The sequence below is a fragment of the Cotesia glomerata genome, linkage group LG4, assembly GCF_020080835.1.
Source record: "Cotesia glomerata isolate CgM1 linkage group LG4, MPM_Cglom_v2.3, whole genome shotgun sequence".
Classification (NCBI taxonomy): domain Eukaryota; kingdom Metazoa; phylum Arthropoda; class Insecta; order Hymenoptera; family Braconidae; genus Cotesia; species Cotesia glomerata.
Genome location: NC_058161.1, coordinates 10,271,094 through 10,290,004, shown reverse-complemented (window position 1 = coordinate 10,290,004; position 18,911 = coordinate 10,271,094). Strand labels below are relative to the sequence as shown.

General features: G+C 28.7%; 1 protein-coding gene and 1 long non-coding RNA gene across 9 annotated transcripts in view; one reads left to right on the top strand and one right to left on the bottom strand.

Moving 5' to 3' along the window:
- Nucleotides 1-18,911, top strand: part of LOC123263345 (probable nuclear hormone receptor HR3) — a 144,833-nt gene that overhangs the window by 116,921 nt on the left and 9,001 nt on the right. For 5 of the 8 annotated variants that reach the window (XM_044726020.1, XM_044726013.1, XM_044726018.1 and 2 more), the window contains 2 exons: nt 10,970-11,197; nt 16,432-16,597. In XM_044726020.1, the coding sequence (XP_044581955.1) occupies nt 10,970-11,197; nt 16,432-16,597 (394 nt within the window). Of the gene's footprint in view, nt 1-8,104; nt 8,393-9,922; nt 10,148-10,969; nt 11,198-16,431; nt 16,598-18,911 lie in introns of those variants that run through there. The other 3 variants (XM_044726017.1, XM_044726015.1, XM_044726014.1) reach the window with 3 other exon arrangements.
- On the bottom strand, nt 6,266-17,831 carry LOC123263346. Its single transcript, XR_006509151.1, has 3 exons — nt 17,650-17,831; nt 12,252-12,254; nt 6,266-6,277 (listed from the first exon to the last, which is right to left on the bottom strand). It is a non-coding gene; the product is annotated as an uncharacterized LOC123263346 (long non-coding RNA).

The following is an 18,911-nucleotide window of genomic DNA, read 5'->3' as shown; positions in this document are numbered from 1 at the left end:
ATTCATACTCCGATACGGTGTAAAATTATTCTACTGTTACACCGGTATTACACCGGTTTAACACCGATATTACACCGGATTTTTAACACCGCAAAAGAGCACCGCTACTCCGGTGTTAATACACAGGTGTTACATAGCGGTGTTAAAATGAGTCCATTTTAACACCGCTTTTTTTACAGTGCAGATATTTGATCGCAAGTATTCTGTGAGGCCCAATTCCTACTTATTTTTAATTTAAAAATTAAAAAAAAATTTTTATGTAATTAAAAAAAAATATTAAATTTTTTTTTATATAATTTTATATAATTATATATGGCCAAAACTCATACATAATTATATATAATGATTTATATATAATTATATAAAATTATATATAATTTTTTTCCCCCGGGTCTTTCAGCTATCTAGGGATTTTTTTTTTTTTTTTGAAAAGTATGTTTTTATTTAATCCAATACGAATAAAAGTGTGATAATACAGTATAAAAGTACAATAAAAAACTATGACAAAATAATAATATAATAGAACTAGCTGTTACTTGTCCGCTCCGCTGGGCGCTTTATAGAATTGCATTTTTAGATCTAGACTTGAAATTTCATTGGATTGTTGTATTGATTTGCACAGATTTCAAATGAGCATTAAAAGCTTTAATTAAAATCATTGCAAGTCTCATGAGTGAAGTTGAAATCTGTCTAGCTTCAAATGCGATGAATTTTTCTGTTAGTTAAAATTTTCTCAGTGACATTAATTTTTTATAGTGAATGAATTTAACATGTTTCTTACGAATTATATTTCAATAAGTAGCCAAAGTTATTTTTCACATATCAAGTGTTTGGAAATGCATTCATTTTTATCTGTTACATTTCCGCGATCCCGCAATAAGAAAAATTTATCGGTTATGTGATCAGCAAAAATAACATGTATGCAAAATTCTTAGTCCGTTGACTGAATAACTACATGTAATATTAAGTTTTGGAAACCTTACAATGACTTTTTCCCCGCTGGCAAAGAGACGATTGTTGTGAGGAAATTTTTAATAAATTTTATTAAAATTTAATAGACATGTCCTAAATTTCATGTCTCAAAAAGTCCTAGTTTATAAACAACAAAATTTTTTTTATTCTTCTCATCACTCTGACACAGCCTGCATATATGAAGCATATCTGACAGCCTGCATATATGAAGACAATTATCGTGAAATACGTTTTTAGCTGATATCTCCTATATGGGGGAGGAATTTCGTAAGATCCTATTCGAGATCTTTGAGATCCTATTCGAGATCCTATTCAAAACTTTGAGTCCATAGAAATTATTGTTTGGAAATAATTATTTTCCATTATTAACGCCCCCGCAATCTTTTTTGGGGTTGTAATTTGATGAAATCCATTTTTAGCTGAACTTGGCACAAAGATTATATACTAAGATTCCTGCCAAATTTAGAGTCTATAGAAGTTACAGTTTGGAAATTTAAATTAAAAATTCTAACATCCACCCCCGCAATTCCTATTGAATGTAGAATTTATTAAAATCCGTTTGGAGATGATCTCTACATAACAAATAAAAGACTTCTACCAAATTTGAAGTCTGTAGGAGCTATAGCTAGGAAATTTAAATTTTTGATTGTTAATACCCATCTCCGCAATCCTTATTGAGGTCGGGTTTTCGTAAAATTCTCTTCTAGATCAGTTCTCCATTCCACATAGTAGACTCCTACCGAATTTGGAGTCTGTAGGAGCTATAGCTAGGAAATTAAAAATTTTAATTATTAACATATACCCCCGCAACCCTTTTTGGGGGTGGTTGTAGTAGAAAACGCTTTTAGATAATTTCTACGTCACATATAGAAGATTCCTACCAAATTTAGAGCCTGTAGGAACTTCAGTTTAAAAACGGCAATTTTTTATTGTAACGCCCCCGCAACACCCCTTGCGGTTGGAATTTCGTAAAATCCGTTCTTAAGTGACCTCTACTCGGCGAAAGAAATATTCCTACCAAATTTCAAGTCTCTACGCCTTATGGTTCGAGAAATATTGTGATGAGTCAATACATAGGTGGAAATCTCTTATATATATAGAAGATTAATCTTTCTTAGCTGATGGCTACATCTCGATTAGAAATTTCAGTGAGGCAGTGATTTGGCGCAAGTAAGGCATGCCGAATTCCAAACTTGCAGTAAGTGAGGCATCCAAACCAGGCCGAAGTTTGAGATGTAACGCAGTTGCGAGGCTCAGCCTAACTTGGCTTCCTGATTAGGTTGCAGTTTGGAAACCAAATTCACAACGAAGAATCCAAATCTAATTCTTTCTTGATTTTTAGCTTTTTTATTATCAAGCGAAAATTAATAATAACAAATGCTTATTTTTTTTATCTTCTTTTACTATTTTAAGTATAAATATTAAATTTAGGACTAAATTTTTTAAATATTTCATGAATAAAAAAAAAACAAAACAAATTCTTTGTTGCTTTTATTGAATATTATTTTTATTATTTAATTTTATTTTTTCTGTAATTTTTTTTTGTTTTTTGGAGCGTTTTTTAATGTGAAGAGGTTTTTTTGATTGGTAGATTTGATAAGTCAAGGGGGAAGAAGATGATGATTGCGAGGAGTTAGATACACTAATCACACATAACACTTAACTTTACTTCACACTCGCCTTAATAGTAATTATTAATTATTAAAAATCGTACATGTCGAACGCGAGACTCGAACACGGTACCCGACGCACGAGGGCCCTATACCATACCGCAACGCTACGCCGATGATGAGCGACCTCTTACTTCAAGATACTTATAAGCACAACCAATGTTCGGCTTGCCTAATTTAAAACAAATAAGATTCAAATTGGGCTAGCCTAAGTTCGGAAAGCCAAGTTCGCTCCAAACTAGCAAAACTCAGGTTATCGTTACTTGAAACCAGTGCGGCGTTCCCATGATATATCAGACTTAAGGAATCCATGAAACTTTCCTAGTTACGTTCAAATATGGCAAGCCAAACATTTCGTTCTGCCTACCTTGGTTTTTATGAGGTACAACCTAGGCAAGCCTAAGTTAGGCAAGCCAAACTTGCCCCGAATTGGTTCGTCGGCATATGCCTCAATGAAATTTCTAGTCGGGTACATGAGACACCATGTTTATATGTACAATACACAAATACTCTCATAAATACACACTTTTATATGTATAGAACTAAAAGGCTTAACCTTGGAAAGACTTGAAGCCAAATATCTTCTCCCACTCCGTTTTAGAGTACTTTGGCAAGAAACGCCGAAGTTTGTCAAACGTTTGGAATGCCTAACTTGCAGGAAATTATAAAATCCAAAGGTCTACGGAAGTTCGGTTTGCCAAACTTAAAAGTAATTAGGGCCATCTATGGTAAGACGAAGTTTGGCGAATGTTTGGAATGCCTAACTTGCAGGAAATTATAAAATCCAAAGGCTTACGAAAGTTCGGTTTACCAAACTTAAAGGTAATTAGGGACATTTATGGCAAGCCAAACTTCGGCAAATCTTTGGTTACCGTTACTTCCAGCTAGTCAGGCATTCCAAAGGTTCGCCGAAGTTCGGCTTGCCATAGATGTCCCAAATTACATGCAAATTTGGCATGCCAATCTTCGTTTTGCCTAACGTGGATTTAAGAAGGCGCAAATTAGGCTTGCCTAAGTTAGGCAAGCCAAACTTGCCCCTCACTAATTCTTCGGCATTCCTCACTACAATTTCTAGTCGGGATGTAGTAGATCTCGCCAAGAGTCTTGATAAAATGGTATTTATTTGAGTGTCGGGAACATGATATAGCTATCTAGGGGTTGTGTGTCTCTTCTCTTCATCTCAAAATTGTATCTAATATATATGTATTAGATTCTATTCGATATATGTTTAGTTATGTTTTTTATACCACTGTGCAGTAAATTCAAATCATTATTTTTTTGTGTAATTGAATGAATCAGGCATCAATTAGGCTCATCAAAGCATCTATACAAAATAGAAGTATAATAAACTTCTTATATATTTTTACAATTAAAATAAGTCTTCCAGCAGACTATAAGCAGTAAATATCAAAATAAAAGATACACAGTAATAGTATATTACACACCTGTGGCAAGAAAATGAGAAATGTCTCAGAACACATATATGTTGCCCGAGGCGAAGCCGAGGTCGACATATATGTGGTCTGAGATATTTATTATTTTCCTGCCATAGGTTTGTATACTATTTTTCTGTCCGACAGAGGCGGAAAGCGGCAATTTCGTTTAGCGCAGCGGGCCGAAAGTTGCCACTTTCCGCCTGGAGGGCAGAAAAAAATTTTGCGTCAATGCTTCAAAAAATTTGGTGTTAAAAATTTTTGTGTTAAATATTTAACACTTTTTTGTGTTAATTTAACACAATAAATGTTAAATTTACACAATAAATGTTAAATTTACATATAAAAGTGTTAAATATTTAATACAAAATTTTTTGACGCAATGACGCAAAATTTTTTACTGTGTACTCATCTGCACGGAATACTAACCCAGTACTTCAAAATATTTTTAGCTCTCATTACGTTAAAATTAATCCTGCAAAGTATCATATCAATGAATAGATATAGAAGAAAACCTTGTTTTTGATTGAATTTAAGAGTACAAGAGTTGCATTGATTTTTCGAAATAAAGTTTTCATTAAAAGAATTTCAACTCAAGATAACGAAATAAAAAAAATAATTTTCTTGACTTGAAATAATTTTGGTTTTCAATACAAGCCTTAAAAATTTTTTCTTGGACTAAAAAAAATTCAGACCGTAGCGGAGAGAACACTCTAGTCAGAATTTTTTGATAATGACAATTTTAAGTATGGCTAAAAAAAATAATAAATTCAAAATAATTGGAATTAATTATTTTTAGAGCTCTACAATTTATAAATCTATAATCCGTGGAAAGTTTATCACGTCCAATGTCAAACCGCCGGGCGACTTTCGCACTCTTTGATAATCATTACGTTTATATTATACTTTCCTTCGAATAATAATATCTATATCATTTATAGATATAACATATAATATCACCATTACGTATTATTATAAAAAAATAAAAATAATAACATACATGTATAATAAAATTAAAAAAAAATAATAATACCATGCAAACAATTTAATGATTACAGTTGGCTGAATGTACAAATCGACTGAATGTTAAATTATTTGTTTGTAGTGGTATATTTATAGAGTCTTATGCGTCGTAGTGCAGGTTGGCAACCTCGTGTGTTGCGCGTCGGTTATGCAATAAATATACGAATACAAACACCAATGAGTTTAACTATAAACACACAACAGTACTCTACACTAAAGTAATATGTAATGTTCTGATAGTGGGGTTAAAGCGTGAGTACAAGTTAAACGTAAAGAGTTAAACCAAGAATGAGACTCTGAAAAAAAAGAGAGAGGAGGTTCTACGATCTCTACAAGGACGTGGCAACCAAATAGAATGGAGAGTGACAGTATTATATATAGTGAGAATAGTCACAAGTATGAGTCAAGTGTTTAATGAATGAAAATAAATTACAAATTATTCATTTTTTTATTATCATTATCATTTTTTATTATTTTTTCATTCATTATTTTTTTCAACCATTACTATTATTTTCCATAAGTATTCTTTATTTTCCATTATTGTTATCATCATTATTTTCGAAAAATAATACAACATTAATTTATTACATATTTTCATTCAATTATTACGACACTGCTTTTTAAGTATATTATTACAAAGTCGGTGAAAGCGCCAGACTTGAGACATCTAGAATCACTTACATTACACATTAAATTATAACGGAGTCTCTACTTTTGTTTACTAAGCGAGCGGCACACGTGCTCTATAGATGATGCAGTTTCCTGCGATCGATAATTTTCTTCTTTATCTCTTCATTTATAAATTTTATTTATTTCAGTAAGAAAAAAGAACAATTAACTAACTTTTTAAAAGTTACTATATTAGTCAACTGTTAATTTAAACAATAATCCCAATCCTGCATATCATTATTCTACTTTTTTATTAATAGTATATCACATACCTAGGCCAGTAAAATAAGAAGAGTTTCAGATCACATGTAATTGTTGGCCGAGGCAAAGCCTCATGAGGCTTTACTTTTTACTGGCCAAGGTATGTATACTATTTTTCTGCTCGACGTAACCGGAATGTGGCAATTTCGTTTAACGCAGCGGCCAGAAAAAAAAATTTTTTTAATTTCACCAAATTGATTCCATTATTTTTAGTTGCTTTTAACTAGATTGTTTTTATCAATTTTTTTGCTATAGCTAGCTGAACTTTTTTTCTGAAAATTTGATGCAATTATTACATTTTTCTAATATAATTAATTAACACGATTTTTTACATTCCTGAAGAGAATTAAATGGTAAAAATAATACGCAATAAATTACCAATAGCATATCAAGGTCCAGAAATGTTTATTTAATAATAACATAAGGTAAAAGATCCACTTTTTCTTTCAATGAAAAAATGTTCTACTTGGTATAAAAATTAAAAATTTTTTTGACCTAAAGATCTTGAAGATTAAAAATAATATATTCATAAAAGAAATTAATGATTTCATTAATTGAATAAGTACCAAAATCAAAGAAAGTGTCAGTAATGGAGTCCCTACCACTAATGGGGTCTTTTACCCTATTGTCGAAAAAAATTATTTAAAATGTTAATTAAAACGTTATTGCACTAAAAAAAGAAATCAACGTAATTCAAGAAAAAAATTCGTTTACTAAGTAACCATTGTGAAGAATTTATTTGCCTTGAATTAAGCCAAAAAATTTTTTGAATTCAAGAATTTTCCTGTTTTGATTCAAAACAATGAAATTTTTATTGCAGTTTGTTTAATTCTCATGTAACTTAAGATTTTGAAAAATAATAAATTTTACAATTTCCATACTCTTAAGTTAAAAATTGATTTCTTTTTTTGTGCATGGAGTAAAATTAAAGTAAAAATATCAAATTTTTCCTCCATAACATAAACTTCTTTTGTATAATTCAACTTCCATCAAGATGAAACTGAAATCAGCAGTTATCTGACGATTTCTGATTCTATTTCAAAAAATCAATTAGTTTTAAATGATTGCATTAATAATTTCCTAAAATTTCATCAAGTTTAATTTTTAAGTTAAATTTTCATCATTAATCATTATGAATTAAAAAACATTAAAATTTTTATTACATATTTAAATAAACAAGGAACGGTCTTACTTATTTAAAACTAAACTAACATCTTCATCTTGACAAAAAAAAATTTGAATTAAAAACCAACAACACTCATCATCGACTAAGCCGGCGTGAAATATTGATATTTTTGCCTGTTTTCATCGATAATAATTATAATTACAATCATTAGACCCATGACTGTATATATTACATTGATAAATAGATAAAATAGTAATAACTTAAGTAAACGTGGTGAAAGATTCGGTAGCGATCGCAGATTGTCGGTAATACCCGGCAAGTATTACAATTGAAATAATAGTGGGGAGTGTTGTCCGCCAGGAGGGATTTTAGAGAAGGAAAGGAAGGGAATCGACTTGCGGGGAAGGGGTGCGCCAGTTAGCGGGGCAGAGGGTGAGACGAAGCACTCGACCATCATTCGCGGTGGCGCACAGTTCAGTGACCCGCCACAACGTCAACGGTATGGTGGGGATTCTTGACATATTGTGAGATGCCAGGCTTGCTTTGGTGATCCCCAAAAACACCTCTTCTCTATCATATATGTACATTTGTTCATTCTATAAATTGTCACTTATTTCCTCCGTAATCGCATTATTATTAAACATCCGAAATATTGTTTTGTTTAATATTAAAATATTGTACACCAAATACTGTGCTATGTTATGTTATGTTATTATTTTATTCAAATTTAAATTAAATGTTAAATACTAGTGGACAAATAGAGGTGTAAGTTACATTATTAGGTGCGCGTTTAATATACATAAATTATGAGAACTTGATTCAAAAATTACAAATCATTATATTTATTATTATAGACGGTGTTAATATGATGTTTATTCACTCCAAAAACCAAAAAAAAAATAAAAGATGTATTTTTTAAAATAAAGTTAATTCTTTTTGGTACTCCAATAATTAATGAGCTATATTTAGTGCCTGAATAAAACAAACAAAAAATAAATAAATAAAATATTTTTTTATATTTAAATGTTATTGGATATGTGGGATGTAACAATGTATTGCATGATCAGTGGATATACTCTCGGTAGATTATTCTTGCTCAGTGTTGTGTCCGAGATTTATAAAAGAGACACAAAAAGATCGTAAAGTAGAAAGGGACTAAGGAGAAAGAAAGAAGGATGCAGGAAGAGATGTTGGTTGGTTCGTGAGTAAATCCATGTGTACACTCATGATCGAGTAATGTATGAGTGAATTGGTATTACTGTAGAGTATAAAGTCGTGTGTCGTGTGGGAGTTGGAAAGTGCCGCTTACTAACGCTTTAAAAGTTCAATACTTTTTTTATAACTTTTATCTTTATTTTTTTAATTACAAATCTACACATTTACCGTATTTTAAATTTTAGATTTTTATCAACAATCAATTTAAATTCATAAATATGACTACTGATAAGTGACAGTGGATGTATTTGTGTTAATTTATTTAAACACTTACTGTAATGTGAAAACATGTAAAATTTATATCAATTATTTATGTAATATTTATAATTTAAAATGATAAACATTGTTTTCAATTATCTGTCAAGTGTAATTTTAATTTTGAAACTCTTGATGTAATTAAAACAAAAAATTATGTGAAATTATTATTTTTATATTAATTAAGGCAGTTTAATTTTTAAGTGATATACTTATTAAATATTCGCTAACTATAACAATTATTTCAGTCATAAGATGATACTATTTTTTTTTCAATTTACTTTGACAAGAATCTTAATTAAATTTTAAGAAGATAATAATTTACTGATTATTATAAGTATTAATTAATGAAATGTCTCATTGATACACAATTATGTAAATAACTTTTTTTCCAAATTTTATACCCGGAATTATGAATTTTTTTTATTGATTTAAATAAAAACAACATTATTTGTAAAAAAAAATAAATAAATAAATAAAAATAACAATTTGGAAGAAATAATTTCCTGCAGCTGCAGGCATCGTAACGTGATACAAGATAACGCGAGAAAATGCCCGTGTGTTGAGTGACTGTACTTTGAGTTCATCGTTCTCAGTTATGTAATGTTTGACTATATGGTGCAAGCGCTTCGACGCTACTGAGAGCGCCGCTCTCCATATACCATATTACTAAGTAGTAAAAGATGAAGATAATACTAATACCAAGTACAAGTTGAAGCTAATTATTGTAGATTTTATTGAAACTCATCATTTAAAGTATTTTTATTTATTGTTTTATGATATAACATAAAGTGGAAAAAAGTTATTCATTAGAATATGTTTCGATGAGAAGACTCAATATTTTCACTTTAATTAAAGTATTTTGCATTTTTTATTTATTTTATTGCTTCTGACGGAATTTACTTCTATTTTTTAGACTTTAATTTCTGCGATAAAAATTAAAAGTACTATCAAGTAAACTTGTTTTTTAATTATTAAAAATGAAGTCGATATTATTTTGTGTTTTATAATTTTCTTTATAAAACTTATGTATAAAAAATTAATCCATGCAAATTTTTTTTTAATTCAATTAAATTGAATATTGAATACTTTTATAAAAAAAAAATAGATACTTTTTAAATTTTAATAAAACAAATTTTAAAAATAACGAGCATAAAAATAGTTATTTTTTTCACATAAAATAAATTTAAGCAAAATTTTACCATGGATTTTTGTCAAGTAGCACAAAGAATATAAATGCCTCTCATATATATACGCCTTGATTATTATAAATCTTATAAATGAAATAATAAAATTAGCAGTAGATGAAAGTAAGAAAGAGTCGTATGCGAATGCAACGACACGGAGGTAAAGTACAGTGTAAATGGAGGGAAATTTATCGGTGTTCGAAACGTCGATTTGGGGCGCCGACAGCACGAGTCCACAGCCTCCAGAGGCGAGAACGCGATCCTCAATTCAAACAACTTCAAGTTCTGATAACAGTTTGCTGAATGACCGTAGAGTCCAGGTTAAATCTATCCGAGGTAGACGAGCTTCTAACTATACACATTATAATTCAGTGGATACTGAAACCCATAAAATAATAAATAAAAACCGAAATTTATATACTTGAATAAATTGTCCAGCTGTGATTTTTTGAACAGATACCAAAGTTTAAAAATTATATTTTTTAAATCTTTGCACGAAAAAATTTCTTATCAAAAATATCTGTTGAAATATTAAAAATATATCCTGAATATATATGATAAAAACACATGCATAAAATAATGAAAAAGTATATTGAAAATACTATGTAGTTTAAAATAAATTTTTGTATATTTTTAAAAATTTTCATACATATATTCCAGATAGATTTCTAATATTTTTTAATTGTATTTAAAATCTATAAAATAAATACGAAAATCGAAAGAAAGTTAGCTGTTAAAAATATATTTTGTATATACATATTTTCTATATTTTTAATTTTTGATTAAAAATTTTTTCATACAATCTATTTAGCAAAATTTAAAAATAAAACAAAACAAGCTGCGTGAAATTTAGAATTAAAAAACTTAACAATAAAGCTTACACTTAACTCGTGTCAATTTTATGTAAATGTATGAATTATAAAGTAAAGCTTGAATTACATAACCAATAGCTACTTCATGTCATATCACTCTTGTTTACGTATTACATATAATCTTATTTCATCTATCGTCATAGATAAAAAATCAAAGTTTCAAATTTAAATAATAGTACATCTAAAGTAATTTTTACGATTTTCAATTCTTTGCATAGTTCTTTTTTTATTTATTTATTTATTTATGAAAAACAAATAGTAATAATTGTAAATTTATTAATTACAGCACAGATCGAGATAATCCCCTGCAAAGTTTGCGGCGACAAAAGCAGCGGTGTACACTACGGTGTAATAACCTGCGAGGGTTGCAAAGGTTTCTTCAGGAGGTCACAGTCATCAGTCGTAAATTACCAGTGCCCGAGAAACAAAAATTGTGTGGTAGATCGTGTCAACAGAAACCGGTGTCAGTATTGCCGGTTACAAAAGTGCCTGCGACTTGGCATGTCCAGAGATGGTAAGTTATTTTAACAGGCAATAACCAATTTACTAAAATTTTCTTAAATATAATTATGTAATTGTGGATGAAATATTCAGTGTTTAAAGAATTAAAATAGTTTCTATTCAGTTGAAATAAAAAAGTCATGTTATATGATAGGCACAGATAAGACTTGGCTCGATAAATTTAAAAATAATAAATAAATAAATTATGCATACAACTATTTACTGGAACATTAAACAAATTTGTTTTTAACCTCGTTAAAAATAAATATTTCATAAATATAATTATTGTTAAAATGAATAAATTTGAAAATCATTAAACTTTAAAGTGACTTGCAATGTTTCTTTTTAAATTTCAAAATATTAAAATTTAGAGCTTCCTGTATCTTTTAACGATTACTTTCTCTCTATTTTCGTCTAACATGCATCAGGCATCTCATAAAATATCTTCAGTTTTTCTTTTTCAGTTTATTTGCGGTTTAAAATTATTTATAAATTTATTTATTTATAGATATTTTTTATTGCAAGTTATAAATACAATTTTTTAATTTCTTATAATTTTTATACAGGAGTATTAAATCATTTGATGAAAAATTATCATGTACAAAATTAAATAATTTCTCAGTGTACTTGCAGCAAACATACGAGTAAAGTGAAATGTTGACTCACATTAAATATACCAAGAAAATGAAAAAAAAAAAAAAAAATATGTATATATATAAATCTAAAATATACTTTGGTGCATTCGCTACGCGCTTTTGCTGGGGTGTATGACCCCTTATCAACATTTTCTTCTCGCCAAACGTCTCGCCCCTTTAATTTACTTGTTAGCTTATCAAGACAAATGTACAACGACAATATACTTCTGTTGCGTATGCAAGCAAATGTATCGATAATGCTCGTTATACACAAGAGAAAATAAAACAAAAAAATGCATTAAAGCAACAACGAATTGCAATATATTTTTATTTTCTCACTGCGATGTCTGTATTAAATTATAATAACTATTTTATAGACTTGTATAATATCTTTATCAAATTTCATTATGTTTCAAGACATCGGTACACCACTTCCTGCTTCTTTATCCACCGATCACTTTCGATAATATAAAAAAATAAAAATGACCATTAACCTGTGGTATACTTTTAATGTATAATATTATTAAAGATTCATTAACATACCTTTAGTACAATAATTGTACATATTTTTTTTTTCTTTATTTAAAATTCAAAGTCACGTCGGTTTCCTAACTTTATTCAACTGTTGTCACGCAAGATAAAATGTAACGGTAAAGATTCGAGAGCTGTGATGTTCAAAATAAGCATATACGTAACGGTGAATAAAAAAAATAACAAAAAAGGAGTATGGACAAAGAAAAAAAAAACTTAACGGTTCGATTGTATCAAAATATTTATGTACAGCCAAAAATGAAATCTATTAAAAATAAAAGAAAATTTAGAAAAAATATAAAATTATATGTAAAGAAAAAAATTCAATGACATGGTAAATAATTGTTGCCTCACGAAATGATGAAAACACGCATTGTCTTCAGGCATAGAAAACGTAGCACACGTGTCACAGTTATTAAACGTATAGCCGCGAGGAAAGAAAAGGTGAAGCGTTGACATTTGCACGTTAAAGAGAAACAATAGAGACTCTATTTACTCTCCATACTCTTCTCTTTAACGATAATCGTAGTTTCCAACCAAGCACTATCTCACCCATAAATGGCAGATGAATGGTAGCAATAAGACAATAAACTCAACTGCGTCCTGAATATGTCTCATCTAGATTAGAATGTAGAAAATATTAAAAAAAAAAAATTATTCAATAATTACAACTATGAATTTATTATTTTTTTTAAATAAAGCTGTGTCAATTGTTGGTTTATACATCACACTATCTTATCGATTGATAGTCTCTCAGAGATCATCAACCACTCCTCAAGAAACATGCTCATACGTAATATGTTTTTGTATGATATTTGTATGGTTCTATTGTATACTATCAAGCTATATTTCTGTCTAATATAGTAAAAATTTTATTAACTCAAACGCTTCGAATGTTTTTTTAGATACAATTTTTTTTTTTAATAAAAAAAGAACCGCAGCTAAAGAAATATCGAAAAACACTCTCATTACAGTTTAGTTTACTATGTCCATACATTTAGAGTAAATGACTTCATTTTTTATGCGATTATTATTAGTTATGGACGAATTGTTTTTGACTTTTTAGATTCATGAGATTTTGCTTTTTTCAATTACATCATTTTTAATTTCATATTTCTATTTTATATAAAAAAAAAAAACTACAGTTCTTCGCGCGGTGCTTATTGTTCTCAATTTTTTTGTACATTTTCTCTCAAAATTATTTTTTTTCCTTTTTTCATATAAAAATCATCCGCCTACTGATTCCCGTGAAATACAAGTGAGAGTAAATTCATTGGACAATTAGTAACCATTTCTACTTTTATTTCTTCTTATATTTTTTACTTCTTTCTATGGCTTTAAAAATTAAAAAATTTTCATCAATCGGTTGATTTTATTTGTTCAATTACCGTTGCAGTTAAATAAAATTTTACTAAATTAATATAATATTAAGTATATTTATCCAAAAAACGAAACAGTAAAACGTATAGAAACACTGTTAAAAATTTTAAAAGTAAAATATCATCGTTAAGTTTCTTATAAATTATTAAAGACTTTCAAAAATAGCTTTGGTTAATATAATATACTTTATTATGCATCATCGAAATCTAAGAATAAAACATACATATATTCATAGACTGTAACTGAAACGTTTTGCTGATAAAGGGACTTGCCTAAATATAGCTAAAGAAAATGCATAGAGGCCGTGTGTTTCTTCCTGGTGGCTTTTCTCTTTCTTTCTCTCTTCTCTATATATTCAAGCTTATATATATATATTCTCTTTTTTTTTTACCTCGGTCGATCACCCCTTACTATACATTATATTATTTCTCTTTCTCTTCCATACAATTATTGAAATGTCTTCAACTTTATATATATATATATATATATATATATATATATATATATATATATATATATATATATATATATATATATATATATATATATATAAACTCCCCCACTTCTTTAGTAAACCTCCGTCCACCAGACTGCGTTTCAGCTTCTTGGTTTTTCTTCTTTCTTTGTAAACACACAGCTAAACCCACCGATATAATATCTCTACGGCTGCACACTTGCATGAGTGTTTATATGTATCGTGACTGTATATATTTATCACATTACATTACATTATATTGTGTACAAAAGGATTTCTCAGGGGTGCATTAGTGGAGTGTCTTCTGTCTCACTCATAAATTCATGACGTTGTCTTCTCTCCTTCTATGACGTCACACGTCAACTCATCTCGCTTCCGCATTCCCTCGACACGCATGCGTACTTATTTCTTCAACGTCATCTGTGTACTCTGGGTGCAACGTTAGGGGAATAACTTCTAGGGTGTTTAAATTATTTTTTTTCACTTTATTTTCATAAGTACAATCATAACAAAGTGATCAATATTTTTCATCTAGAATTTTTAAATTATTTAACTAACTTAGAAAAAATGTATTGAGGATAGAAATTGATGTACAAAAAATTATTTACAGCAAAAAATATAACTAAATAATAGTTAAACTTTTATTCTACGCATGTAAGGAGTATGTGTAAAAGAAACCTTGCTTAACTATAATGGAAGAATTAACGTTACGTTTTATGTTTAGATACTTGAGATAAATTTTATTAGAATTCAAATGGCACTTGTTAACGACAACGCGCGAATCGTTTGAAATTAATCCACTTTGTTTTATTGATTAATTACAAGGATCTAACAAAATGCTAAATTTAAATGAGTATAAAGTAAACAGATAGATCATGTTTTTAATTTTTTATGTAAATTAAAACTTTGTCATTTTAAATGAAATTATTAAAATTGGGAAATTAATTAGGAGTCGAGTCCACGATATTTTAACTCATGGTAATGATATTTAAAATTTTTTTTTTTAAAATCACGTATTTTTAACTCTCCACTATGAAAATTAATATTTTTCTTTTTCATGTTCATTAAAAACAGGTTAATTTAGGAAAGAATATTTAAATAAGTGATGAAGAGAATCAAAAAATTGACATTTTCAATTTTTTTTTTTTTATATTACAAGCGAATCTTGCTGTGAGCAGTTAACCCCTGCGGAAAAGTGGGGATGTGGAAATTCTTAGTTAAATCCCGTACAACGCTGTATGTGGGTTCATAACGCGACTCGACTATATTTGGTTTTACAAGTAAAATACGAAAATATCAATTAGCAATTGTTATATTAGACTGATAAGTCGACATTTGTATTAACGATTTTCAGTCGACATAAAACTCTCCTTAACGTTAAAAGCTTTAAAACCAATTAAAAAAATTTATTTTTGAATATTGTAATGATTTATGTCAAATGCGATGTGGAAAAATTCGAAAATGTTTATTTTGCGATATTTTGTCGTTAAAAAAACAGATGGATCCACTTCCAAATGTTTGTCTTAAAATTTCTATAATTTTTCATAAAAACTATCAGCCGCCTGCCCTAATTATACTCGTTAATTTAACTTTTTATGAGAGGTAAACTGCTAGACTACTGAATCAATTTTTCTCACTCAGTTTTTTTAACACAAGATATCGATTCTCTTGTGGGTTGTAAACTTTAAAAAATTGAAAAACATTGAGGTTTATCCGATTTTTTTCTTATTTAGCTAATTAATACTGATAAAGTACGATGATGACTTTAAAGTTTCGTTAATGAGAAAATTTTTTTGCTTTATTGAAAAAATATATTATTAATCATTTTATTGATTACTTTCTGTTGTGTGTTTAATAATTAGTAAAATATTTAAAAAATTATAAAAGCTCAGGCTTTTGTTTTAACTAGTTCCATTTTTTTTTTTTTTTACTTAAAATTTTACTTTTATAATTTTAATGATCGTTTCTAATTATGATTATTCAAAGAAGATAAAAGGAATGGTTAATTAACCAAATTTATTCAGTTAAAAAAATGTTCTGTTTTCAATAATTTCCATGACACTGCTAACACCGATTTGTAGATAAAGTTAATTTATTATTTCCTCGTTGGTTCATCCACAATTGAATAAAAGAAAAAAAAAGAAAGCATTTTATTTATTTACTTTTATCTACAATTAAAATTTATTTAAATCGACATATTATATAATATTAAATGAATTTTTTTAGCCGTTAAATTTGGACGTATGTCAAAGAAGCAAAGGGAGAAGGTTGAGGATGAGGTGAGGTTTCATAGAGCGCAAATGAGAGCAGCTTCAGAAACAGCACCAGATAGCAGCGTCTTTGAACATCAAACTCCAAGCAGTTCAGATCAACATCACTCTTATAACGGCGGGTCAGTATTCTTTAAAAATGTTATCTTTCTTTCTATTCATTTTTTTATCATTATTATTATATACATCCCATTTACATCCACACAATTAATTTTTTTTATTAAAAATTCATTTGCAAAAATTTTTTTGTTTTTTTTTTTTAATTCATCAATATAAAAATAAAATTTGGACAATGTTTGATTACACTTATTCAATTTTTAAATGTGAATTATTATTTTGTACCATCTCAAGAGTAAGGAAGACACTATCACAAACATAGAAATTAATTATTTTAATTTGGCCAAAGAGTTAACATTAATTAATAATTATGTACTATGTCCTACGCAACAACGCTCTGTATGATTTTTTCTTAATACAAAATTTTTTTTCTGACAAACAATTATGGTACTTGTTTGAAAGGGGGATTCCACTTTATTTTAATGAATTAATCATTAACACCATTAAAAATACATTTTTAATTAGTTTTAGAATTTTTTTCGCAGACAAAAATTTTATGTTGACCAAAAATCTATACTAATAAATGGAGAGCTGGTTTTTTGTTCGGTTACACTGCGAAAACTACTGAACCGATCGGAATAATACTTATACCATAAGATGCAGCGTGTTTCGGAGAAGGTTTTAGTATTTGATGATATGGTGGTGATTACTTACGCGGAACCTATATTTTTTTGACTTAGAAATAATGAATTTTTATTGTAACTAAATTTATTATATTCGATTGCCATTTGTTTAAAATAAATTTTTTTTTGCTCGACGGGCAGAAAGCGTCAACTTTCGGCCCGCTGCGCTAAACGAAGTTGCCCCTTTCTGCCTTCGTCGAGCAAAAAAATAGTATACACTCCACGGGAAGTAAATAAGAAAGCCTCAGATCACATGTTTGTTGACCTCGGCTTCGCCTCGGCGAACAATTACATGTGATCTGAGACATTTCTTACTTTACTTCCCTAGGTGTGTAATATACTATAATTCTATTGGTTATGTTTATATACTAGGCAAATTTCTTCACTTATGAGACCTGCAATTTCTTTAACTGAAATTTTCAATGCTCAATTACAAATTTTTTTTGACGTGATAACGTCTTATAAATTGATGAACACCGACAGCGCTCACGAAAAAGTGTCGCGTTCCGCCTGAGCGTTCCGCTTGAGCGTTCCTCCTGAGCGTTCTGCCTGAGCCTGTGCGTGCAAGCGAGAGCGCGCAACAAGCGATAGAGAGGCACGATCAAACAAACGATAGAAAGGCTCAAGCGTTAGTTTGTGACACATATATCTATCTTTTCGCGTAACGTCAGAACTAGCAGTCAGAATATTGTTCTATAACTAATTGTTCGTGATTATATTTAAACAAATTATATCAATTATATCAGATTATTATTGTTGATAATATTAATAATTGTTAATAAATAATATCAATTATAAATAAATTATAGCTTCCGTGAATACCACGCTCTTATTCATTTAATTCATCAGAAAAACGAGTTTTTTCTGCGAAATCTTATTTAATCGATAAGGAAATTTTTTCAACGTGTTCTGCAGTTAGTATTATTTATTTCAATATGCTTTTTATCCATAATTTTTTTCGTTTAAATTATGAAAATCATGTTTTAATCGAAATCGAGATTTTTAGGCGAGAGTAGAGCATACCTGCGCGCTTCGCGCTTATTAAGGCATGCAATATTCAAAATTTATAAATTTTTAAATACAAAACAATGATAATTCAATGATAATAATTCAATTCAATTCATAAAAGTATGCAATTTTTCATCAATGTTTCTTTATGACGTTATCACGTAAACTATCGTCCGTAAACCAACTTTACAGACAACCAATTTTTTTTTTCATATCAATTATTATTCATATTTATATGAAAGACACGGGAATATTATAATGATTGCACATTGAAAGTCACAATGAATATTAGCTAAAATAATTACATGGACAAAAGGTGCATGTCAATTCAATAGAATTGGGAACCTGTGCAAGTCAAAACAATACTTTAAATAAATTTCAAGCCTAAATCTAAAAATGCAATTCTATAAAGCGCCCAGTGGAGCAGGCGAGTAACAGCTAGCTATCAATAAAATGTATCTACTACATAACTGTAGCGATTTTTAGATTTTTTTTATTTTACGCGTAATTACAAATAATATAAAACAAATTTTCGAAAATTTCAATTATACAACTTTTTAAATCATTTTTCAAAAAAAAAAATGTATTAATAATGAAACAAATAATTTCACAATTTTTAAAAATCCATGATTTTCATAGTGGAAAATTAAAAATATGTAATTGTTAAAAAAAATTCTCAACGTCATTT